Source organism: Strix aluco, chromosome 14 (genome assembly GCF_031877795.1).
Source record: "Strix aluco isolate bStrAlu1 chromosome 14, bStrAlu1.hap1, whole genome shotgun sequence".
Taxonomy (NCBI): Eukaryota; Metazoa; Chordata; class Aves; order Strigiformes; family Strigidae; genus Strix; species Strix aluco.
Genome location: NC_133944.1, coordinates 11,288,148 through 11,314,736, shown reverse-complemented (window position 1 = coordinate 11,314,736; position 26,589 = coordinate 11,288,148). Strand labels below are relative to the sequence as shown.

The window sequence follows — 26,589 nt, the reverse complement described above, 5'->3', positions numbered from 1 at the left end:
GTGGGAGAAATGGGAATTCACTTTGTGATGCTGCATGTAAAGTGCTTGTCAGATGTAAGGAAGAGCCTGGATGCTTGGTAGCATGCTTGCAGAACAGAATACCAAGAAAATTAGATTATATTCAGAAATGTCTTCAACTATAATGTTTTGCATATGTTGCTTTACCCATAAGGGGGGAGAATGGATGGACATTTTCTTAAACTTTTATAAAAGGGGTTTTTTCCATTTGACATGTATGCCGTCTATACCAATTTAACTGAAATCAGCTTTGAGACACACGTTTCATGCAGAATAAGCTGTGCTTTTCTTACAGAAGAGAATTGAGGAATTTTCTTTTGCTATGGTTGTCCTGTTCATTTCTAAGACATTTCAATATTTTTTGCTTTGTACGTCAGCTGAAGATTTTTGGACTCAATTCAGAAATTTCACTAATTTTCAAATATTTTTAGGGCACTAAACATTAGGTGGATTGTTGAATTTGTAATTTCACATGCCAGATTGTACAGTACTTTCTAATGCGTCTTGCCATGAAAGCATGGGTCAGTTTATCTACCTTCCTGTTTTCACTGCTTCCAGGTATTAATTGCTTTCAGTTTGAAAGCTTATTACTTCTTTATGTCTAATATTAAGGCTTAACTGAAATTATCCATTTATTTCACAATTATTGAAAATAAACCAGAAAATTGATCTTAGTTTGATGTGAAATTTACTACATGTATAAACTAAATGCCTTAGGTACTGAGGAAGTCACTAATTTAGAGGTGTCTCGTTACTGAGACAAACTTGCAAAAACCCCTGAATCCCAATTCACAAATTGGTTATTCGTTTGTCAGGGGATATTTCACATCTAACACATAAGCCCGCGACCTTTAATTAGAATTTTGCAGTTTGTTTTATGCCCCTTGAGGCTGACACCTTGAAAATTTTTTTTCTTGATTTCTTATTGCTAATAAGCATCTTTCTCTTCCCCTCTGGTACTTTGAAGAAAATGATGCAAATACACTTAATTACAGTGGTGGCAATAATTTGTTAGCTGAATATGTGATCAGGCAGATGCAAAAATGATCTGATTAGATCTGTGATCACACTGGAAAGAAAGGTAACACACTGCTACATTTAAGAGAAACTGTTCTTTTTTGCCTTCCCTTTGCAGGAGGGAAGAAGCATGTCCCGTCTGTCTCTAACACGGTCCCCGGTTTCTCCTCTGGCTGCTCAAGGAATTCCTCTCCCAGCTCAACTCACCAAGTCGAACGCTCCCGTGCACATCGATGTAGGAGGACACATGTACACCAGCAGCCTGGCTACCTTGACAAAGTACCCAGACTCCAGGTAAGACCTTGGTGTTTTCAGGCTCGCTGCCCATTTCTGTTCATTGCATGGAAAGAGGCATGTACCTGTGAGGAATATTTCAATGCGAAATATGATTTATTATATATTCACCACTTATGAATAATTCAGTTTCCGATTTATACAGTAACTTCACTGGGGTTCTACAGAAAAAAAAGCCTGAAAAATTTATGTGTTATTTAGAGAGTCTATTCATTTTCTCTCTCAACGTCTTCTGCATTCTGCCGATATGTTTGAAGCACCTGTTGGTGTGCTGCCCTAGATTATTTCCAACTGTACCAAGCAACTTCTTTCTTTCAGATTTAGGGAAAAAAAATCCTTTTCTTCTTCCTCAAGAAAACAGAATGGCTCTGTTACACTTGGACTAATGGATGCTTCTCTTGGCCAGCCAAATCCTAACCTCAGTGGTGGCCGTGTGCCTCAGTGTCAGCGGTCATTTCCTTGGGGCAGTGACCAGCCGACCTGCTCTGTCTGCTTGGCAGATTGGGTTGAATCTTTGTATGCATAAAGGTAGCTGGTTTGTGCTGGACAGGTTGGTGATGTGTCTGGCAAGATTTATTTAGATCTGGCCGGTATTATCGCAGAGTAGACTCCAGATTACAAATAGATGTACCGCGGGGCTGCTGGGCACTGTGGAGGATGGGGGATCCTGGGCAGCATCAGGCCTGTGATGGTAGTGTGGAGAGACCGCTGTATTAAGGGTTAAAGCACATTCATTGGAGCAGTATGTTAAGACATACCTGATTTTGATTTACAGTTATGATCACTAAACCAATTCAGCTTTTTGTCATTCAGACTCCTTATTTTTCAGAAGGGTGTCTTATATGTAACCAAGAGAAGGTGTGGATGTGCAGTGTCAGGGTGCCGGCAGACTGGTTAAAGGACGCACTATTGACTCAAAAGCAAACCAGAGCCCAGGTCAGCAGGTTTCCTTGCCAGAGGTTTTGTATGGCCAGTATTTTCATAAGGGATAGACTTTTTTTTTGGTATGACAACCAGTGTAAAGCTCTAGTTTCATTTGAAGATTTTTTCCTTTAGAAGAACTAGGGATTTTTGCACACATTTGGCAGGTTCCCAAGCAATAAATGACATTTATGGAGACACCTTGAAGCGCCTCTGATGTCATAAAGCATATGTCTCTGATTTCATTCCAAGGAAAGGGAGCTGCTGAAATTCTCTATGGAAAAGAAACAATTATTAAAATACCTATATTTTATGGTCAGGCCAAAACAATATGATTTTTCTGGACAGTGTCTGTTTAATGATGTCTGTGTGGTACAACTTTAATCATAGAGAAGAAATCTGTTCAGTGGGGAGAGATTTATAGCAGAGAAGCAGACAAATGCTTCATAGTATAAAAAAATACAGGGACGATTCAGCGGTTGTAATAGAGTAGCACATCTGTTTCCACATTTTAAAATATCACTGCTGACACTATTTTTAAAATATGCCCCATATCAGACTTACTTAATAAAAGCTTCAGTTATGGAAGCTCTGGGAGAATATACCTAAATTCACAGATTTTCTTTAAAGAGAATAGAGTACCAATCTAAAACCTTTTTTTTTCCTTCTGTTTGATAAATAACAAAAGCGTATTTTTTCAGATTTTGTACTTTGTTTAAACTGAAAGTACAAAACTGTGACTGACCAAAGCTCACATGCTGCCTGGTGTTTTGTTGTGTACTGTCTTTCGTTTGTATTGCTGTGTTATCTCATAAGGCTTGAATGCTTTTTCAGCTGCTCAAACTTCAGTTCTCACATGAGACCTGTAAATCACATATTTTATAGCAAAAGATAACCTTTCACCAGCATCCCAAGTAGTACATATTGCTACATACATTATGAAGCTGGATGAAGAGTACATCTTAATTTATTATTTTTTCCTTTTTTATTTTAATTTTTTAAATTGTTTTTCTGCAGTGCTGCGTAGTAGAGTTGGTTGGTTACCCCCCGTTGAGTCTGGCCTGCTCTCATTCCTGGTTAAGGCAAAGTACTTGCAGTTTTTTCAGTGGGGATGGTTGGAGCTCCTGATGTGCTTCGCTGCCCTGATGTGTATCTTCTGTAAGGCACAGGCTGTCTTCGCAGTGGTCTGGCTGGGAGATGAATCCTGGGTCTCTCACAGATGCAGGAGGAAGGAGATAGCTTTTCTGAGCAAGACATCTGGAAATAATGCCAGAGCACTGTTAGCTTATGCTCAGAGATAACATGCATGGCCACATATAGAGACATGGCCATACTCGTCTACGTGCAGAGCTTTCTGGATTATTTTGGACAGCATATTAAACTCTTGGTTTGAGTGTGAGTTTAAAAGCTTCAAATCTAAGAAATTGAACAAATTTGTAGATTGTATTTCAGCAAAAGATGTAAGCGTATGCTGAAATGCTTTGCTAAATCTTAGCTCCAGTCACATGAAGTAGTTTGTGCTTACTAAAATTGAAAGCTGTGGGAATAAACTTCCTGTTTATTTGTGTTACAATCTCTATTTCTTTCCCTGTGCTCCAAAATCCTAAGTAGGTTTGTATATACTGTACATATATGTTTAAGGACACATACAGATTGTGAGCATGCATATAAATACAGAGACATCACATGCTAATGGAAAACAGAAAAAAAAAAATAAATCATCAAATCATGTTTATCCTTCCATAGTATTTTGAGGAGGCCAAATCCTGTTAGGTCCTGAACAAACTCAGTTCATGTTGACTTCAGTGGGAGGGAAGAACTTCCAGCAGCTTGCCAGATCAGGCCCAGCAGGAGCAAGTATAGGTATGACCAGTTCCTGCCTATACCTGCTCTCCAGTCACCCCTCTGGTATGATACAAATTACACCTGACAGCAGGCAGCGTGATACATTTCTTATTGTAATTTCTTAGGATTGACTGTGCTCGGCCCACTCAGCTGGCTCTGCTTGGCTGTTCCCAAGTTACGTGTTGGTTCTAATTCGGGGAGAGAAAGGGCCCGATTCTGGAAGTCTTACGTGAGTGAATGGCTGGTGATGTGAAATGAGAGGCCAAATCTTGCATTTCAGTGATCCCAGAGTTGTTCCAGGGCAACTTTGACGAAGTCTTTGATGTTGTTTGTATTAGTGGAGCTGCTGTGAGAAGAGCATTTGTTCACTGATTAAATTTGCATAAGTAAAGGGTGCCAGATTAGGCATTAAAGGAGGTAGACACCCTCTTTCCTGTAAATTTTTATGGGCTACATAAATTCTCTCATCTAAAAATGAGAAGATTTGAGCAGCACACAACTGGTATGACAAAAGAGAAGAGGGTTAAACAGCCACTGTCAAAGATGGTTTCTAAACCACTCACTCTCACCTTATGCACTACTCTTACACAATTTGCCAGTTGGCTTTTTGAATGAAACATGAGAAAGAAAACTATCCTTTCAGAGGGTGAAAGGCAAGGAAAATAAGAAACACATAAAAGAAATTGTGATCAACAACAGCATCATGATGGTGGTCACAGAAATATTATTAATCCCTCTTCCTATAGCTGTTTGAAGCTGCTTTCTTTGCATACACAAAATTGGCATTAAAGTTAACAAGCTTTGGAGGTAGAAGAAGGCTGATGTTGTCTTACCTGGATCTGAGGCTCAATTTCAGTAGTTTATTTTCAGCAAGTTCTCCCACCAAAATTCCCAACTCTGCTCATTGTGAGGTACAGGTAGAAAGAAAAAAAACCTGTTGAATTCAGTCTAGTGATTCTTACTATCAACATCCTATTTCTAAAGTAACTGGCTAAGAAGACAAATTATTAATCTTTGAGAGCATTTCCTCTAGAAATTCCATTCATGTTTTCACCCAGAGGATCTCTAAAGCAGCTCCTTCACACATTGACACTTGAATATGGATTTGTATGACAGATTGTGAAGGCTGCAAAACCTCTAGCACATCTATAAAATGAGTTGCAGATTGTATTTATCCAAGGGAGTGAGACAATTTTTACATTTAAAGAATAAACCCACTCCTAAAGTCCAGGCTCCTAACATGCAGTCAGGAATACCCAAAGACATTGTCAGATTCTCCAGTCTTACTCCCACTGAACCTAGTGGCAGATGTCTCATTGACTTCAGGTGGAAAAGAAGTAGAAGTTCCAAATCCCTGTATACCACAGCAAGCTCCAGCTTCTGGTTTTCACTGGAAATTTTAATATCACTTTGAATTTCTGTTAGAAAGCAGAACAAGATTTTTCACCAGAAGCCTGTCCTTTTTGCAGCCCTGAATAGTTTAAGTCAGAGAATTGCTGTGAGCTCTTTGTGAGTTGTTCTGCTATAAAAGGTAAATATATTTACCTTACATTCTTGGTTAATTAGTATTTGTTGTATAACCCTCTATTAAAGGTAACTATGTTCTTTTGTTTGAAATGTATTTATAAAAGCTCATGCTTTCCGTGGCGTTCGTTATGTGACAAAAGCAAGCAGGAATAATTTTAATTGAAGCGGCAATGTCTAAGTGGGAATAGTGTGGGTGCACAGACCCCAGGGAATCTCCCCCTGATGGTTTGTACAGGGCACTGTGTTTGGGACCTCTCTGCTCCCAGCCTTTCCTCTTCAGGAAGACGGAGCTTTTTGGCCCACAGCCCAAGGCATGCTGAGCCAGTGCTAATATAGTGCATGTCCTGATCTCAGCTTTTGGGGCACCTGGGTTTACTGACTCTTTCTCTGGAGGCTCTGTCCTCCAGAGAAAACCAGCACAGGCTTTACTAACTGTTTCAGAAACTAATGACCTTAGCTGTTACAAGACGTACTAGAGTTTTCCAGGCATGTCTCTGCCTCACTTTCCTCTGAACCCATGGACTTTTTTGGTGATTTACAAAGGAGTCCTCTAAAGCACGTGTCTTCTCCTCTGAATGTTATTTGTCAAAACAAACTGTCACGCTTGTGTAGGCCAACCCTCAGACAAGCTCTCCTACCAGACATGACCTTCTGATTCTAGCTACTCTGTAGGTTTTTAATTCCCCTACCTTTTCCTCCAGCACCTCTATCTGTCTAGTTGCTGGAGCTCAGCACTGACACCTGAGATATTCTGCTTCCCCCTCCTTTTCTGCAGCCACACTGGGCTGGACTGAGTTCAGGGGAATGATCTTCTCCAAGTTTTAGGACCCCTCTGTTGTCCCTGACAGAACATGATTGCTTACCCCGTATAGCCAGATACAGTGGTTTCATAAGCTCAAACACACCTGCTACTGAGATCTACAAGACAGATTTTCCACATCATCCTTTACACTAAGGGCTCCATACTGGGTCCTGCTCTGCTCTTCTTGGGAGGGAGCAGGGAGATTCTTAATTCAGATATGTTTAGGATGTATAATTCTCCAGACTTAGCATACCTGAGAACATCTCATATTTTTTGCTCATGTAGGATCAAGCCAGCGTCACTCTTATAATAACTTATTTGCTAATTTCCCATCAAAACTGTGTATCATTGCTGTTATTGCCTGAAAACAACGTCCAATTAGCAAATTTTGTTGCTTACCCCATGCTGGCAGTTGGGGTGTAAATCAGTCCTTAAACAAGGCCTATAGTCCAGACAGGTTAAGTGGAGTAAAGACCAGATTTGTTCAGAACCAGAGATTGTTGGTGGCTGCAAAAGCACAGCACATTTGAGTGCAGGATCCCGGTCTGGAGCAGAAGCGCTGTCAGCTCTCCTGGGCCAGCACAGCCTCCTGCCAGCCCCACGCCGCAGCAGTGGTGCACCACTGCAGCATTGGTAGCGTTCATCCTGACTTAGGTGTCTCCCAAACCTCTCCATTCCATGCTGCTCACCTATCCAGCACCTGTATAGTGTCCTGTCCCTCTTCAATCCCTCTCTTATCCCCGCACACCCGCTAAATGACTCTGTTTTAAGCATGGTGAAGGACATAGGCAAGCGTGCTGCCATGGCACGTTTCACCCTTTGTAAGATACCACTCTTCCCACCGAGGTCAGTTGATGAACACCCTGTTTGTGGGGTGACACCAGGCTCTGACAGTCATGGGCTATGAACTGTTGTGTATTACCCAAAAGGCAAAGAGTTTCTGAGTCGGAGCCAGCAGCCCACGTTCAGGCAAAGCGCTACAAAATGCACCTTCATGTGAACTGCAGTGCAAAGCTCATTAATTTTAATAGGTATTGTGAACTTAAACCATACACAGACTTTAAAGCAAAACACCTGAAGAGGCAGGAGCAAGTGTTTTCCCTGCACGTTACAAATGCTCAGAGACACAGGTTATGGGCACGGTTCATGAGCACTGCGCACACGTAACGACACTGCACACCAGTGCGGCAGCTCTGCAGAGAGGGGTGAGCCTGCCAGGGCTCCCCGGGGCTCTGCCATTGTTTAAGGCAATCAGGTGTATGCTGCAGATGAGAACAAGTAAAGGAGCCGAAAACCAGAGGCTTTGGTTATATGCAGTGCCTTTTCTGAATTAACATAGGAATTTTCATGGAGATTAAAATCATTTTTTGTTTCATGTCATGCACCTGCAATTTAGAGATAAATCTTCTGAGTTTTTCTTATTTGGTTGTTGACTGGGCAAATCTTTCTTTGGTTTCCAAGGGAATTTTGACCAGCAGAACCATTAAGGAAAAAACCCTTAAAAAGGGCCGTTCCCCTCCCCATCCTCTGTCTCCCCCAAGTCTGCCTGTGGATGTTGCACTTACCGGAGTGGCACCTGGAGCAAGTGAAGGAACTCTCATTGCCAGGCTGCTGAATCAGATCATGTAAAATGAACCAGTCTTTCCCCATCTGCAGAGCCAAGTATTGCTGTTTGTATGGGTGCTGCGTGGCTGAGGTCACCCAAGTCCATGCAGCACTTTGATAAGCTCTGGGAAAGGTGTGAAGCGCTTACTCCTATGGGCAGACACGCACTGCTGCTAGGACGCAGCCAGCACAGCTCCTGGGCAGTGTGCAGGGCAGAGCACAGTGGGTGGAGGTGAGGAACCCTTTCTTCTTGCAGACTAGCCAGAGCCGCTACGGCAGCAGTCGCACCAGTTCCAGGTCTGTGAGCATAGGGCATGACCTGTGCCAGAGGAGGGGCGCATGGCTTGACCTCTATGGAAAATGAAAATAAGCTGTAACAGCGATGTAATTACAGCTGGAAATGATGATGTTAGATACCCTGGCTCTAGCTTTCACTAATGGGAAAAAGTCCTGGATTCAGGGTCTGGCAGAGCCCATGAAAACACACCATGATAGCAGATTTCCCTGGTTTACCCAGGGCTGTTGTTGCATAGGTGGAGTGGTAGTTTTGGTGGTAAAGGAGAATAGTTTCTGTAACCCTAACCCTTCTCTTCAGTGACTTGGGAAAATGGGAGGGAAGGCATTTATATGGGAACTGATTCTTCAGACCTGTCTGTGTCCACCTCTCCAGGATCTCCTACTAACTGGCATGTAGGGAGGCACAACAGAGCTGAGCTGTCTGCTGTGATAAAGGTGTTTACTCCTTACTGGACTTCATAACCGCTGCCTTGCCCAGCACAGCCGCTGCCCAGGGACTGCCTGCAGGCTCAGGAGAGGAAAGCAGAGTTTACCATTTGGGAGTACAAATCTTACTGTAATTGGGTGCTGAGATTGGGCCCTGTTGATGAATGAATTATTTGTGTGTTTACTTGGAATATTTGATGAAATGTACAAGAAATACTGCCTAGCTAGTCTCTGATGAACACTTTTTTGGAAATTACTGTTTCTCTGTATACGTTTACAGCCTGTGTTGTGGGGAGTTCTAGGCATAAATGGGTATTACAGCATCTAGGAAGGACCAGACCAAGCTAGTCATGGAGAGAAGAAGATACCAAATCAACACTTGTCTGATTTTTGAGAAATCACTCCCATAGGATGCTGGGGAAGCAACCTTGTCTCCTTTTAGGTGCTGCTAGTGGAGGCTGTTTCCTGCCGATGAGCATGGTGTAAAGTGTGCTCAGGTTCACAGATGTAGCAGCTTTATACTTAAAGCAAAGGAGAATCTTCCTTATTGTTTGTTTCTTCACGTGCCCTGCATCCAGCTCCCTCATCGCATAGAGAGGAGTTACGTAAAGATGCAGATTCGGTAGCTTTGTACTGGAAGTTGTGTCCTGAGGTCACAACTAACCACTGTACCAGTAGAGCAGATGAGGCGTTACCTCTTCATATTTGGTCTTTGAATACACATCACTGGTGTTTGTCTTTCGATTTATAAACTTTTGATTTTTAAAGACCCTGCAATGGCAAGTAGACCTGGTCTGCTTAGGGGGATATTTCATGAACTACTTAGGAAGTTTATAAAACAGACTCCCTAGATTATGAAGCAAGGGGGTATCTGTTTTGTAAGGAACACGTTACAAAATGAATTTGTCTCTAGGCCTAACTTAATTATTTTAATGATCCCACTGGTGGTTGTCGTAGGTGTCGTTCTGTGTATATATTGTGACCTACATGCTTGTGATCATTTATGAAATGTAAGATTTAAAAATACATTGGACCTTATTAATTCCTTGCCTACTTTCACTGAAATAAATGGAGATGGTTTGAATATTGGTACATTGGGCCAAATCTCTCTTACAGTGAAGTCAATGACAGTTTTACCGTAAGCTTAAATTGAAACAAAATAAGCCCTATTCTTTTAGAAAACTGGCCTAATAATAAACCTGGCCAGAATAATCCGTAGTGTAACCCTGTTGACCTCTGTGGAGTTACATCAGGGATGTATACTGATGTGATTGGTGGAAAGGAGTTATGAGAATCTGAGCTTTGTAGTAAGATGCTTCTGCTGGGTATCCATAGTCCTGTCTCAAAAACATCTGAAGGTGTAAACCCAACAGGCAGATGAAGACAAAGCATCGCGCACTTATGGGTGCTTGCACGTACCTTTCCTGGTCAGATGGCATTCCAAAAGAGATGACTCTGCTGGTTTTGAAGGAGTTACTCCAAATTTGTACCTGTATAACTGAAATCAGAATTAATCTGTTCATGGGTTAATAAAATGTTTAAGAACAAAGTGCATATTTAAATAGAAGAAATATGCAGGCATGCAAACAGGGGATTCATACGTGAAAGCATAAGGGAGGCTGGATCTCTTGAGCACAGAGTAACAAGATGGTATGGTGGATGCCAGGCTGTAGCTGACACAGGTGGTGCCAGGTGCTGCTGCTAGCCACATTGACTTTGCCAAGTTTCTGTTACATGAAATATAACAAACTGATGAGCATACCTCCTCCTTGTAGCACATCAGCTTGTTCCTTTGTGCTGTATTGACATTAAATGCATAATCTGGTGACCGAAACAGGTAAGTATTGTCAATCACTCTGGTCCCTGGTATAACTCCATTGATAGAGTTACAGTTAGTTGGTGGCTCTCATAACCCAATTTGATTGCTGGGAGAAGCTGCAGATCTTGAATTAAACTCAGGAGTTAGAAACTTGTATCTCCATGGCTCTGTCTACCAGACTGCCTACTCCTTCGCCTCATCTGCTGTGATTAGGATATACTTCGATCTTTTGATGCTTAAAAAAGAAGTGACACCTGTAAACGTTTTAGAGGGGTTTGGTTTTTGTTTTTACCTGATACGCTCTCACTTGAAACTCTGCCAGGCAGGATGGCTATTAGCTTCGCATGCGTGCACGATTGCATTCCGTATTGATGCAGTCACTGTGACGACTGCCTGCCTGTCAGAGCTGGGCACCAGGACAGATAGGCTGAGCAGAGCTATTCCGGTGTTCACCTGTACTGTGTTGATTTCACTCTACTGCAGTATGGTATGCGTTCAAAGGCTAAAATTGCTGCTTTTTTATCTGCTGAGGACCACATAAAGCAAAACCTGAAAGGAGTCCTGCACGTGGATGCTGGGAAGCTATTATGCAGCATTTGCACCGTTACTCTTGGTCAGACTCAGAAGGGATCAGTTGGCAAGCATTGGAAACTGAGATTTGCACCGTAAAGCTGAAACGCTGAAGGAATCCCAGTCCAAAGGGCAGGCTCCCGTTACGCCTCTCTCCTAATGGAGTGCAGATGCTACCAGTGCTGCAGGTAATCCATTTAGATCTGGTAGATGCTTTTGCAGCAGCAAATCTGTCTCTTGAGAAAGCGGACAATGAAAACCAGGGACTCTTTTTAACCTCTTTGGTGTCATACTGTGTTATGCCAACAAGTTGTACCAGTATGATTTACACCAAAGGCGGCAGCTTTGGCATTTGGGGAATGTGGGGTGCCTTCTGGGAGATCGCTGCCTAAATTCTGCTGTTGCAAAGCTTACGTACAGTTTCACGGACAAATCTGGCTAGTGGAACTCCATGGGAACCAGTAGATGACAATAGAGAAACTGGGTCCTCTGCTTGTGCTGGGGTTGTCTGGGAGGGAGGGAATGATGGCTGAATTTGGGCCAGTAGTGCTTAACACTGCTGTTGAATGAGGAAAAAAATTCAATGGCCACTTTTTAATCTTACAGAGGAGGGGGAAAAAAATCACACATGGATTTGTAACCAGTTCCAAACATATTTCCTCTTCTGTTCACATCCAGTTGTATTCTGTGTGCAGACGCGAGGGTTAAAGCGGGGGCCTGCTTCTGCTTTCAATTAAATCAAAGGATGTTTTGGCCTTGACTACACTGGGACCAGAATCAAACCCATGACCATAGTATTGTATTTAAGAATGAATCTCTCGCAGTCATATAAAAAAGCCAGGTTGAGCTTTCAGTATCTCATCAGAATCCAACAGTTAATGGTTTTCTTATTATTTTAAAGTTTTTGCCAAGCTTAATTCTGTAGGGCAAGTGTCCTGTCTGCAGCAGGTGTATTGCTGTCTCCTTCCTGGGTGCAGGTTCCCTCTCTGTAGGCCCTAGACAGGCTCTCTCTTTTTTTGGGAATGTGGCCATGGAGCCGGGCTCTTCCCAGAGGACATGTCAGCGGGTCGCTTCCTCTCTGTCCCTGCTCTCCGGCTGCTGTAACAAAAAACCTACTGGAAATTCCTCTTTGCTTCTGCCTTTTATCTGCCAATGACTTGGGCTCACCAGCAAAAAACTGTTACACAACTCCTCCTACTTGGTGTGGATATATGGGCTTTGGTGGCTGTTTTCCCTTCAAAATACCTTTCTAACAAATCATTCTTGACACGTTCAATTTCTTCAAGTGAACAGCCAGGAAAAATATGTTGAGTACTTAATCAAATGTAAGAATAAACAGGAACATCATTCATTCATCATTTTAAGTGTGATAACAAAAATATGGATAAAGAGAACTTGGATGCAACTTCCCAATCACATACATGCTTGTAGAGAATTACAACCAGTTACTGTCTGCCTGTAACTCCCTGCAGTGTCTTTGTGCCAGAGTGAGTGGTGGTGTGAGCTGTACTGGAGGTGTACAGTACTGTAATTGTAGCATGTTACATTCTGGGACTGGGCAAAATTGGTGTAGTTTACTCACTGGAGGACAGAAGGATGAGCTGCAGGAAGAGCAAATAGAGGAAGATGTAAGATAAGCCTTTTTTTTTCTGTATTATAATTCTCAGCAACAGAAGAGCTTTACCAGTTTAGCAAATCAGCATACCAACCAAATGCCCAAGCAGCACGGGCAGTTTCTTTTAAGCAGAAAGGTAATTTATCACTACCTAGAGAGACTGGTATCATTCCTGTTCACAGCAGTGGAGAGTGTCCTGGCACAGCAGAGGCTGGCATGGGTCGCCTGGTGTTCTGCTCATCCCAGGCAGTGCAGAGTTGTGGAGTCCTGGGCAGCCCATGTCTGGGAACTTTCTCCTGTGGATCTGGAAATAAATAAAAGAATTGTAGGAAAAAGCTGCTTAGCTTTTGTATGTCTGGGATCATAAGTAAAGGGCTGTGGCTCAAGCAGATTAAAAATTCTATCTGTTTACACGAGCAGCAGGTACCAAAGTGAATGTGTTAGCTGTCACCATTTACACTTGATGAAAGGTTGTGCAGCCTTTGGGTATCCATCGCTCTTTCTCCTGCTGTGTACTGAAACATACTGGTTTCACAGCACCCACACATGCAAAGGATGCGGAGGGCCAGACTCACACCCTGAAAGGTAAATGAGTTACATCTGAAATTTTCCCTGTCTTCACGGAGTCCCAGTGGGAGTTTCACTCTTCACTTCAATGAGCGAGGATTTAGCCCATTTATATTAAAATATAACTAGTATCTGCATGTTTTCCAACCTCCCAGCATGCCCAGTTGTACAAGGGTGATGGTAATTGAGGTAATGTCCAGATCTAGTCAGATTTGAAAATCTTAGTAAAAATACTGAGTTAGCTTCCACTGGAAGTTACAGCAAGTAGGTGAGCAGCGAGAGAGCTGGCATTTGGTGCAGCCCTGTTCTCATCAAGGCCCTCATAGCACCATCATTTAGGGGGAAGGGATGGTTAAAGCAATAGCAAGAAAAGGCTTGTATAGGCAGGAATGTTTTATTTGAATTGTGCATCTTCTCATGTATTAACAACTTAATTCTGTTGAGTGCCCGCAACTCCCACAGAGTTTGAACTGAAATGCAGTTCTTGCAGGATTGAGACCTTTGGGAAACTAGGGAACACTTTGGGAAACTAAGGTGCGAGTTTAGGAGTTTGTTTTAAATTAAAGAATTTTTATTCCTGCATTGATTTTCATGGCCAAAATCTAGTGTAAATTCTCTGTTGAGGAAACATGAAAGGCCGAGAACCCTCGCAGGGCTCAAATCAGAGCAGCAGCAACAGTGGCATAATAAAAGCAAGATACTTTTGCAATACAAATTTGTATTAATATTTTTAATCTTCACCAACTATTTTGATAAAAGTTCAGTTAGAATGAAGTAAAAAACACAAAAAGAGCAAAAGTAAGCTGACCTTTATACTGGAAAAAATGATAGCACTGGAAATCCAGCTAACGTGCTTCTTTAACTTCAAATGTAAGTCCACAATTTAAAATAAAGAGAGGACTTCCCAAATAGATCAGTATTACTTACAGTGTAGGTAATAACTTCTGTGCAGCTGCCTGGACTTTGGCATATTTCGCTGAAAGGATAATTCAGCTTCTACTGTTATCAAGTTCTGTGTTTTGAGGGTTCATCTTATATTGGGGTATTACTTGGTTACTTTTATTAGAAATATGCAAGTCAGCCAGACTCTGGCCTTCTCACTCTCCCCAGGTAGTTAGTGCTTGTTAGGAACAGGGGTGGCAGAACTGGCCTATCTTGAACTACAGTAACTGCAACCTCTCCGTTTGCGTTGGGCTGCCCTGCATCTGCACACCCACCGTGGTCAAGGCCTCTGTTCTGCTCATGATTACTCCAGAGCAGCTCAGCCAGACCAGATGAATGCAAACGGTATGGTAAAGCATCAATAACGCGAGGCTGTTTGTCACTGTCCCTGTTACAAAGGATGAACAAGCCATGTCAGTGGCACGTAGGGAACTTTTAATGGAGAAATGCAAATTGTACCTGTATTTGAAAGTTACATTTTTTTCTTGTTAAGCACAGCAAATGCATTTCGTGACTGACAACTTAAATAAATTGGTGGGATGCTGATGTGTGTAGCGAATGAGTGCCGTTCTGTCTGTATGTGTCTACTTATCCTGCCTATAAATGTGGTTATATGCCGAATGCTGTGAAAGGATTCGTAATACAGCAATTAACATACTAGAAGCTGTTTGTTTAGTGAAGTCTTTTTATAGCTGTTAAAATAACACACTGAAATATACAAATGCTACTTTAATAAGGCAAAAGCATTAGCCTGACGGAGGGCTAGATTCTGCCACCGTTACTCATGGCTAAGCAGTGCTTTGCTCCTTAGCCGTTGACTCCCCATGAGATGGGTGGCAGAAGCAAGGCCCTGGGGAACAAACCTGCTGCTGATAAATTTGGGAGGAGTGGCCAGTGCTGATGGGCCTAATCCCAGTATCCCAATGAGGTGAAGGTCTTAGGGTTAATACCCTTGTAAACCTGGTGGGAGTGAAAAGCCTGGAAAAGAAAGCTCATGGGAGCCTCAATTGGCTTAGTCACTTGACTGCTTGTTGTAATTGTTTGACCACTCCTCCTCCTTCCTCAAGACCTGATGGCATACTTGGCTGCAGGGATGCAGGACCAGGGTGGCTCTTGACTATCAAGAGAATTTTTTAATGCATGAGAAGACACTGGCTTCTCTACCTGGGATTAGTGTTTCCAATTTCTTGTCTGAACTGCTAATTTATGTATAGGCAATACTGTCTCTACAAATTAAAAAGTAAGTGTCATATCACAATCTGAAAATGCATATATATTTCCATGAAATTATATATCAAAGTCACCTGACAGAGTGTCTTTTAAGTGTGAAGATAGGCTGTTACCAACAGACAGAAAAGAAAGCTGTAGGATCTCTTATCCTTACCATGAATGCTCTGTGGTATTTCGAAATAATGGGTAATTTCCACTTCAGTAGATTTTTTTACCTGTTGCTTCAGTGGACTTTAATTGATAGTAACAGAGAACTAAAAACATAATTGTCCATGCCTTTGTTTTAACTACAAAATCCATTACATATCTAATTCTGCTTTTTAGTGATGGTATGAAAAGAAGAAAAAAAAGTCCTCCCAGAACTCCCTAAGAATGATTCTGCATGGTAGATGATAATGTTCTTTATGGATTACTGACTTAAAAATACATGTTGATACTATATAGACTAGCTCTGATCTACTGCAAAAATAGATATTCTATCCTGGACAGAAAAATATGAAGTACTAAATCTAGGTAATAGATCCTGCAGTTCCTTCAGATGCTTAATAGTTAATGAGTGTAATATCCTTCAGAAGCACTGCAAAGTGAGCATATGGCTCAAAAAACTTCTGTGGCATTCCAGGACCAGTGTTGGAAGGCAGAACCAGGAGGTTATTGGAATTGGAGGTGGATAAACCTGTTACCTTGTGAGTTACCTCCTCCATCCCTCTGCTGACATCGGACCATATTACTTGATGCTCTTTCCTTGTTAAAAATTGAGAGAGGTGTTTTGGGGTTACAGGCTTTAGTATCTCCATTTGGTTTTTTCACAGATCAGTTTTGTACTTGAAAATCTGTGGTGGCTCACTTGTGCCATCAGGCTTGAAGTGTCCAGGGCGGAGTGATGCCCGTATGAGGCCAGGCAGTGCCTGCAGAACGCCGGTGTCTGAGGCTGCCCTGCTGAAACGCAGGTGCTCACATTGGTCTTGTGGAGCTGGTGGTCGGAGTGGCTTGAGCATGTGTGGAGCAGTGACCTGCCTAACACTGCAGGCCTGATGCTGCACTCGGTTTGGGACTGGAAGCTGGTACCTGATCAGAGCTTATGCCAGAAACCCCCTTCAGGGCACCTCTTGGTGTCTTCACGCACATGAATTGGTCCCAAAGCACATGTGGCTGCTTGGATTTTGTAGCTTGCAGAGCAGCAGTTTATACCCCCAATTTAAGACTCAGACTCTCCCCCACACAGGCTTTTTCCCATCACTGTACAAATAAAAGATTTAAAAGATGCTTAAAACAAAATTCTCCCCAGCTGAAACACCCTCGGAGCCAAGTGTATGCCTGAAGCAATCTGAGGTGGTCAAGATGTTATCTTTGATTAAAATGGAAACTGCGGCAGAGCCGAAAGGGCGAAGCCCGCACGGAGTTTCTGCAGTGTTCCGCAGCCAGGTCGTGTGTGCACAGACCTGCGCTGTAGACGGTGCCTCTCCTTAGCGCTATTTTCCCATAATTGGAGAAGGGCTTAAAATCACTGGTCAGGTAGCAGGGCGTGAAGGTACGGTACAACCATACAATAGAGCTTTGTTTATGGACTTTCACACTAATTATAGCTGAAGTTTTAAATTGAGGCAGATCAGAAAACCTACTGCAGCCAGATGCAACCTTTAGCCACGTTCCTCGCCGCACAGGGCGTGAGGGAGCATGTGTCCTGGCAGAGACAATGTTTTAACATCTCTCTCTCATAACTACCATCAGGCCAGAAGGCAGAAGACACCCGCTTGCTGCTCAGCTGGGTTATCCCTGTCCTCTGGCCAGCCCTGCCTGCTTTTCGGACGGGTTGGGTGTTTTAACATACCTCCCTGGGGAAAGCAGCTGCAGGTGTTTTCTCCATTACAGTCTGCTTTGCTGGGAACTTGTGCACAAACCCAGTCAGTTTTACAGTAAAAATAATGGAAACATGAAAAAGCCTACTGTAAAGATTGGCAGCACTGTCCATGCCCACCCCAGACCATGCTGCTGCGGCTGGGATGTAGCAGTGCCAGCAGAGAGCTGGCTCCTGGCATGCTGGCGTGGGGTGAGGCACAGCCGCTCAGGCAGCTTTCCGCTTCTTCCCCAGCAGTTACTTTCTTGTGATGGGACAAGTAACAGACATAGCTTCACGGGCAGCAGTGCCAGACACGGTGTAAGGCACTCCAGTCTCTCAAGCACCTCTGCTCCAATTCACAGCATTTTTTCTCTTCCAACCAGATAACAGTATCTATCTTACCCACCTTGAGCAAATACTGAAGAGATAAGCAGCGCTGTTTGTGCTCGGCAGCAATGACTGGACTCCGCTTGTACACCTGGGACACTTTGCTAATGTGTCCCGCAGTGCAGTTTCAGGTCATGTTTGGTGTCCCGGCTCTGAACAACCTCTTCCTCCTTTTTGTGGCATTTCTCACAACCGCCTCCTCCTCCTCCAGCTCCACAGCAAGGCCCAGCAGCCCAGTACAACTGACAGCCACTGTGTAAAACACAGGGAGAGCTGCAGAGCTGGTGTTTGCTTCACTGTGCATTCGTGCTGAGTGGAGCAGGAGGGTGCAGGGAGGAGTGGCAGGTACCAGTGAAGCAGCGAACAGATCTGCACACCTGCAGGATCCACAGACAGGCACTTCTCACTTCTTCCCCTCTCCTGCCATAAAATTAGGAATGAGACACATTTTAATGACAGTTTGCTGAAATGTGCACTCCCTGCTGATTTGACATTGGGCAGAAAAAGTGTCTACAGAATCAATTTTTAATAAATGTAAACAACTAAATTATGAATGACAAAAATATCACTGAACAGTTAAATATTAATCACATAATTACTTAAATTAATACTTCTAGTGCAATGTTGTGATAGAGAGTTACACGGTGTTGCTGTGCTGGCTGGGCAGGCATGCAGGGCAGGAGGGGATGGGACCGCAGGGCCCCTGGTGGTGGGGCTCGGGAGCGGAGGGCTTGCCACAGCCTCAGCTGCTGGTTGTCCTGCAGGTCCCACAGTACTGGGTGCTCCTCTTAAAGACTCTGGAACCAGGTTAATTAGGAAAGAACTTCCATTTTCTGTTCAAAAAGAGAGCTGTCAAGAAAATGGCTAAACTGGCCTGAAATCAGAAAGCCACCCCCCTCACCCCAAAAACTTTCCGATCCCAAACTGCTGTTAAACCCCCTGACAGCGGTGTGTGATGCGCTGTGGCTGTGCTCGGTGATTATCTCAGGAAGACCAAGACCGCTCCAGAGGGAGCTGGGGGTGCAGAAAGCCCTGGCTGCTTCTAAGATGAGTTGGGTGAGTTTATGAAAGAGATGGTGTGCTGCGAGCTCTGCTGTGGGGGCCAGAGTCACTGCCCTGCGGGCCCTCTCTATGCTCTCATCTCGACAGGCGCTGCAGGGAGCTTGCGTGGTGGAAAATTGGTCACCAGCATTACAGGGGGTGTGGGTAGCAGCAGCTGTCTGTAGGTACTTGCACGCAGCACGCGGCTTCCTCCCCTGCCCAAGAAACTAAGAAAAGAATTTACTGGCACTCTTGTCCTTGTGGGTTGGCTGGCTATGTTGTTTGTTTTTAATCTAATAAAAGGGGATCTTAATATCATAGTAAAATCGGTACAAAGCTAGAAACTCGCCCCTTGGCGTTTTGGCGAAACATTATTGAAAATGTAAAAGCCTTTAGCAGAAACAACAGAAGCACAAAGAAATTGTAGAAATAGGATCAACAGGTTGTGTTCTGTATGTTGGGAGGAGCGGGGATGAGCACCCAGCCGGGGCTCGAGGTGCTGGCAAGACCCACTAAGCTGGAGGCTGGATGCCAGCCCCGCTGTGGCTCTGCTCCACAGGGACATGATGCAGCGGTGGCCAGGAGCAGGGGCCCTGTGAGCGTTGGGGTGGGCAGCACTGGGGAGCGGTGGCCGGGTAGTAGGGAAGAGCAGGTTGCCAGGAGGGCAGGAGCAACTGAGGAGGAGGAGCAGACGGCTGGGAAGAGCCGTGCACTGGGAAAATGGTGGGAGCATAGTGGGACCTGGTCAGGGAGGTGGAGGCAACGGAAAGGTGAGCTTGCCATCCTTAGGCTTGCAGCTACTTGGATTGATCCTGGCTCGGTCTGTTCCCTGACTGGAAATTAAACCTTGGACAGAAATTTTAAGAGTGTTTTTAAATTAGAAAGTGAAGCATCTCTTGCAAAAGGTGGGAATGCTGAAGAAGTGTTCATTGCTCAGACTCACCCATCGCTGTAGGATCCAAGTGCAGCTCTTTTTGCCTCGTCTCTATTTTCCTGTGCCTTTCACCTCTTCACAAACATCACTGGAAATACCATTCCCACGTGCCGTAAGCAAGTGCCTCCTGAAAACACCATTACACAATTTGTCCACCAGTACAGTACTGGGCACCATGACCACTCACAAAACCAAACCTTTTCGGGGTGACTACTGCCCAATCTGAGAGCTGCAGCCACTTCCCGCGACTTTAATTCACATCAAATGGTGGGGCACTGAAGGGAGCAGCTTCCTGAGGCCACCAGCCAGACTGGTACCTAATTTCTGATTGAACATCAACACGTTTGCACAGTGCAAAACCATTCCCATCCCCTTGCCCTCGCTGACTTGCTGGCTCTCTGACAGCCTGCACACAATTTGCTTCCATGGTTCTGCATGTGGCATTTTGTTCTGTCCACCCAAGACCCATCCACTGAGCACATGGGGTCCCGGAGGGGGTTATGGAGCTGCCCCCGGTCACTGTGCTCTTTTCCATGGCTTCACATGTGATGAGTGACCCTGTCAGGTGAACTTTCCTTTCGAAGCTGCCATTCGAGTTCACTTTGTGCTCTCACAGCATTGCATTTTCTGATGGACTTTCTACAGGTATGGTTTATACTGACAAGAAGGGAGAAGCAGGAGCACTTTTCACACACAGTGTTACAACATGCTGCAGTGAAGTTGGTTCTTGGAACATAGCAGCCCCCTAAAACGTCAAATAAATCCTTAGACTATTCATCACTCTGTTTTTGGGGTGGCAGTTAAGTCTTTCAACACTCTGCAAGTTTCTTTCCCCAGCAGTAATTTCACTGGTGAAGAAATACAGCTCAGGGCACACTCCACAAAGGCCTCAAAATTCATGTTTTGTTTTCATTACCAAAAAAATGCTTCACTACATTAAAGAGCGGCCCATTAAAATTTTGTACCCTGTCTTCCCTGCGCTCTGTCGTTGTTGGCAAACCTTCCCCCATATGCGTGACGGAGCTGAACAGCAGCCGTCGCCTTGCTTTTGCAGACTTCACAGAGAAAGGACAGCGAAGGGGAGGAGGTTTAAGCCACAGCCCAGCTTGTTAAGGTGTAAGATCTCAAAACTTTCAATAGCCACGCAAATTTACTCAATAAATGTGCAGTACTGAACCTTAAGTTGCTCTATCAGTGTTTCCTCTGTTTTCAGTCTAACCCAGCACAGCACACTGGCTCATGTGCATGTTTAAGGAAATAAATTAACTGTCTGGTTCCTGGAATAAAATTTAACACTGTACAAAGCAATATATTTAACTGTCTCAGGCAAAAAGCCCTAAAATAACAATGAGAAAGAAAATAATGAATTACTGGATGCTTACCGAACCTTGGGATTATATAAATTAGATGTTGCAGCATGAACTGGATGGTGTTCTCTGATACTGTTGAAAAGATAGAGGTTGAAGAAAAACAGTAAACATATTATAATTAGGGTTTAGAGGAGCATTTGGTTGTTCTCATAAGTAACTCAGACTAGCTGAATGCTGACACGGACATGAGAGCAGGCAGTAAAACCTGGAGCCTGCTTAAGAGGGCAGAAAGGTTTTTAGCTGAATTCAGTGGGGACTTGCTAAGTCCAGTTTTATTTAATATCTCCACATTTTATTTAATATCTCCACAGTTAATTTAGAAATAAACGGCACGTTAATTAAATTTGCAGCTAAATTAGTAAGTTAGAAGATCAGATCGAGGTGCAGCTGTGGAGAGCAAATCTCACCGTGTTGCATGAACCCACAACCCGAAGCAAGCGGCGCAGGGCGCAGCTGGAGGCACCGGCAGGGGAGCAAACCTGCCCCGTCCCATTGCCGGGTGGGCGTGCGCCTTCCCCAGCCAGGCCGCAGTCTCTCATGTCTGCTCCCCTCGCTGCCGGGCCAGAAAGCTTGGGGTGGGGTGGTGATGCTGGAAGGAGGGAGGCAGGGAGGCTGCCACTGCTGCATTCGCCAGCGGTGCTGGCCACTGCCTTTGGCAGGGTTTGGTGGGCTTGTTATCCACAGCAGGGGAAAGCCCTGCCCTGGTCTCAGCAAGAGACATGGGGGGATTGCGTGGCCGAGTCAAAGGGACGACTCAACAGTGAAATCCAGCAGGCTGCGGGATAGTCGCTCTGGGAAATGGAGTCCTCCTCACTGGCAGGGTTATTTAAGACTTGACTTTGAAACACGAGACATTCTGCAGTTGGGAACAATGCTGCACTGTCAGAGAGATGGACTCAATTACTTAATAGGTCGTTGCTGTCTGTCTCCTGCGATTTTCCTTTCAAGAACATATATTCAGCTGGGTTATTTCTCATGGGAAGACAAAGCGTTCTGAGAGAAGCCAGGCGTTTGGAGGGGAGAGGCGGGAGGAACAGCAGCCAGGCAGATGCCCAGTTTGCTTTCTGCAGAACATGCTCCTCAGGATGCGGAGAAAGCTGGAGTGATGTAGTTGATGTGGTATTTTAGTCCTGTAACCAGCTGATCCCCCAGTCTTGTAGGTCTCGCATCCTTTTCTTTGCTCACAAAAGATTTGCCACATTGTTTGCTTCTGCCAGACTCTGATCCCCAGGACTACTGGTGGCGGGGCTGTGGTCCCCCAGGCAGCGCTGCAGGTGCTGCGCACACCATTGGTTGCTGGTTTGCCAAAACATTCAGTGTTGGATGGCCATTTATCCAGCACTGACAGTTCTGTACAGCTTATCTTGGTGTATGGGCAGCCTCTTCTCTAGCACAGAAAGGCTTTGATAGTGTTTGGTCAAAATGACAGACAAGTTGGAGGAAAAGGTCATGGCCAGGAACCCATCTCCGAGTAACCATTCGGTTCTCTGTTAGCAGGACATGGTGGACAGGGATGTATAACGGAGCCGGTGACGCATGTTCTCACCAAAATTACTCTGCCAGCCATGGGGTGAGCGTTTCATAGGCATTTTCCTTGTTGGGGTCATGGGCCTAATTCGCAGCCCTGATTTGGGGCAGCGCAAGCTTAGCGCCAGGGCAGCTGCGGGGCTCTCGCTGCTGGTGTGTGCGCCTGTGTCTGCATGTGCACACACGCTTCGTGTGTGTGAGCGTGTGGGTGCACACACGTGTCTAAGGCATCTGTCTTTGTGCACTTGTTTGTCACCAAATTAAGATACTGCGTTACCTTATGCACATTGAATTGATGCAGCTAAATTGGCTGGATGTTCTTAAGCCCTGAGGGTGTAATGAGATTTTGTCTCTTTTGCCCATTTCTTTTTCTTTTCTTTTTTCAGAATAAGTCGTCTGTTTAATGGCACAGAGCCTATTGTCTTGGACAGTTTAAAACAACATTATTTCATTGATCGAGATGGTGAAATTTTCAGATATATATTAAGCTTCCTAAGGACATCTAAGCTACTGCTCCCAGATGACTTTAAGGTAAGGAAAGCTATAGTCTGCAATCTGTTTTTTCCTCCCATTCTGTCATTTGTTTTGGCGCAGGTTGGTTTGTGTGCTTGACCTAAACACACTTAACTAAATGTTGCTGTTTATTGTTAGGATTTTTAGTACTTGTGTATTACACCAGGGATGCTATTATTTAATAAATGGACCAATGGTTGTCATGGATACCATAAAAAGTTAAATGATGAAGCTTATGGCTAAATCAGTTTTTCTAAACTAATTGTATTTTCTCACATTTTTAGCTTATTTATCAGGGTATAACAACAATTAAGAAGCAACATCAGCAACTAGCACTTACCAGGGTTTAATGTTCAGAATCTGAAAGAAATGCTTTAAATTTGGTACTTAGAGGCCTTAAATTGTATAAATCTTTTTCTTGTTGGTATAAAAAAGAAACACCCTTAAACAAGCCCATGAGGATTTTTGTTAGATATAACCGATGCAGATACTTTGATTTCAAGAAGTAATCTTTTACACAGTTTATGAATGTCAAAATATTCTTGGGAGGTGGAATTTACTGAGGGCTTTTTAAGGAGCAATACATGTTTTCTATGAAATAATGGTGCTGGTTGTTGCTTTGCAAATCCTGATTGTTTAAATGCTCTCCTCCTAGCCTTGTTTATTTGGCTTTGCGCTTACGAAACTTGCAACATTGTCATCCTTATGTATGAAAATTAGAAGACAAAAGTGTCCCAACTGTAGATGACAAGAGTCAACAAAAGCACTAACTCCAGGATGAAATGATGAATAAATTGGGATGGCAACAGGGATCTGCTCAGTTAGAGGACGTGGAGTGTTACTGGAGAGGAAAGTTCCCGTGCCATGCAGTGAGATTTCACTCTGCATGTTGGACTAGGTAGGCAAGATAATTTGGCCAGTTACGACTGAGTCAGTCCAGATTTGTGGTTGCTGTGGTGGCTTTAGCTTTGCAGTACAGCTGATCCTCATGCTGCAAACCGCTCCTCAGCCATTCTTGCCTAAGTTACGAGTATAATTGTATTTGACGCCAGCATGGGAGTGTTTACAGTTAATGTTGAGCAGACGTGCTGTGCGATGGGAGCACACATCTAGTCCCAAGGCAGGGAGATGTTTTGGCATTCACGGGGGGGGCGTTTGGAGCTCCAGCCCAGAAGGGCTGTCCTGAGCACTGGTCTTTTTGGGGAGTGGTGGGCAGGTCGGGGAGGGTGGCCTGTGGGTTGGTGTGCCGTGAAGCAGGGTGAGAGCCAGAACACTGAGGGGTGGATGCAAGAAAAGCTCTTTACAGAGAAATCGGAGAAAACACGCAGGTAGGAGTGAAGCTAAACACCAGACCAGTCCTGTGGATTGTAAGATGGATCAAGTAGAGGGGGGTGGGTGGAGAAGCGATACAGGTGAAACACCAGTGAGATGCTTTAGCAGCCGTGTTCTGGACAATCTAGTGCGACAAGAAGGCATGAGAAGAGAGGGTAGAAGAGAGGAGGTTCGAGCTGATCATGGCCTCAACTGGCATCCAGGTTTCAGAGGTGCTGTGAAACAAAACCAGCAGGATTCAGTAAGAGCCTGGAGGTGAGAGTGCCGGTGGATGCCAAGGACTTGTCTGCACAGCGAGCCGCTGGCAGGGCTGGGAGAGACTTGGGAGAGCCGGCGCTGTGCCCAGGCTCAGTCCGTTGTTCCAGACCATCTCTTTGCATAGGGTTAACTGTATTTTATTTAGTTCCTCCCTGGGAGAGCTTTAGAGCAAACCCCAGGCTAATGAGGGCTCAAGAACAAAGCAAAGTATTGCTAGGTAGGGAGTAACTAAATAAAAATGCATAGAAGAATGCGCTGCAAAGCTATATTAAAACTGCATTGTAAACGGATTTGACTTCACAGAAATCGTGTAATTTTACCAGCATGATTAAAGTGACAGAAGACAATAATCAAAGGCAGCAAATGGAATCACTCGGTGTTTCTAAATGCAAAACTCTATTTAAGGTATAAAACCTGACAGGTTTTCCAGTGAGACTTGCATTAAATGTTCTTTATGTCAAACAAAGCATTATCAAGTGTTTTGAATATTTATTAGTTTTTACCCCTTAATTTAATCAAGCAGTTTATTAGCCTCAAGGTTTAGCCAAGTTGCTTTTCAACTTGAATTGCTGCTCAGATGGTTATTTTGGAAAGTTTGGAATGCTAGTACCGCACCAGCGTTATTGTGTTTGCTATTTAAGTGTTGTTTTCAGACTAAGTTAACACTGAAATGCAGAGAAAGTGGGGTATGTGTTCCTAGGCTAGTGATTCTTTATTATCAAGTCTGACTGGTGTGTTTACAGTGAATATTAATTACACTTCCAACTACTAATAAGCCAGAACTTAAAAGTGTTTAATAACTGACAGGTCTCCCCACTGAAAGCAACACTCTAATAGTTCATATCATTTTCCTGGGTTGGGGGATTTTAAGCCGCATGAAGTATGCTGAGAAATTACTGAGTTGTTTGGCTCAGTTCTCCTTTGCAGCCAGCCCATGCTGAGCGAGGCGATGGCGAGCAGCCCGGAGCTGCTTACAGCTCCCTCTTCCTACACCGGTTCAGAGTCCCGCACATGGGACTGTGACACCTTGAGCAACAAATGTCCGCGAGCAGAGTGTGGAGCCAGCACCCCTCAGTCTGCTATGCTGCTGGGTTATGGGGTGTCTGGGCCAGGAGCTGCCCCTCCTCTGCAGCCCAAATATTCTCTGCCTTGATCTCCACACACCACCAGAGGTGTTTCCCCAGGACATTTATGAGCAGCATCTGTCTGTCCCTTTCACTGCCAATACATAACTTCATGCAAAACCAGGACCCATCGTACCTAGTTATTTGAGACTCACTCTCTGCTTAGAGATTGTCAAACACAGACATAAGCAATGTCTATATTATTACTCCATCTTAAGGAGGGGAAGAGCACAAATGCATAGGACATCTGAATTTTGTATGGATTACAGGCGTCACCTGTAGCACCAGACAAGGCCACCACGCTAATTTATTAATATCATTTTAAAATTAGTGTGCTTGCATCTAACTTTAAGTACTCTCAAACTGACCTTAGTAAATGGCGCAGTTGTCATCATAGAAGTGAGCAACTTTCTCTCGTAGCCAGGAGTCAGATCTTCACAGCACTAAAATATAAAAGAAACATTGAGTCAGGATGACAGTTTGTTGTTTCATGTAACAAAGAATAACAAGTGAAAAATGGGCAGAAAGAACTATTTCAGCCTGTTCAGGAGTCAACGTTAGGTACAAAAATAAAGGACCTCTTTAGTACTGAGAGAACAGCATCAGGTTCATGGGAGGCATGATTTTATGGTTTCTGTTGGCTGTCTCTGCCTGTAGTTAGCAGATCTCTACTGACCCACTGGCACTGATGTCGAAACAGCAGCACAACTGGCCTTGCAGTCACACTTCCCGTCTCCTCCCCAGGAAGATGTCACCCTTGTCAGAGGT

The 26,589-nt window shown here is 44.1% G+C and overlaps 1 protein-coding gene across 2 annotated transcripts in view; it reads left to right on the top strand.

Moving 5' to 3' along the window:
* Window positions 1-26,589, top strand: part of KCTD15 (potassium channel tetramerization domain containing 15) — a 44,453-nt gene that overhangs the window by 5,081 nt on the left and 12,783 nt on the right. For both annotated transcript variants that reach the window (XM_074840118.1, XM_074840116.1), the window contains exons 2-3: window positions 1,154-1,329; window positions 22,981-23,125. In XM_074840118.1, coding sequence (XP_074696219.1) covers window positions 1,166-1,329; window positions 22,981-23,125 — 309 coding nt within the window. In that variant the 5' untranslated portion in view covers window positions 1,154-1,165. The remainder of the gene's footprint in view (window positions 1-1,153; window positions 1,330-22,980; window positions 23,126-26,589) is intronic.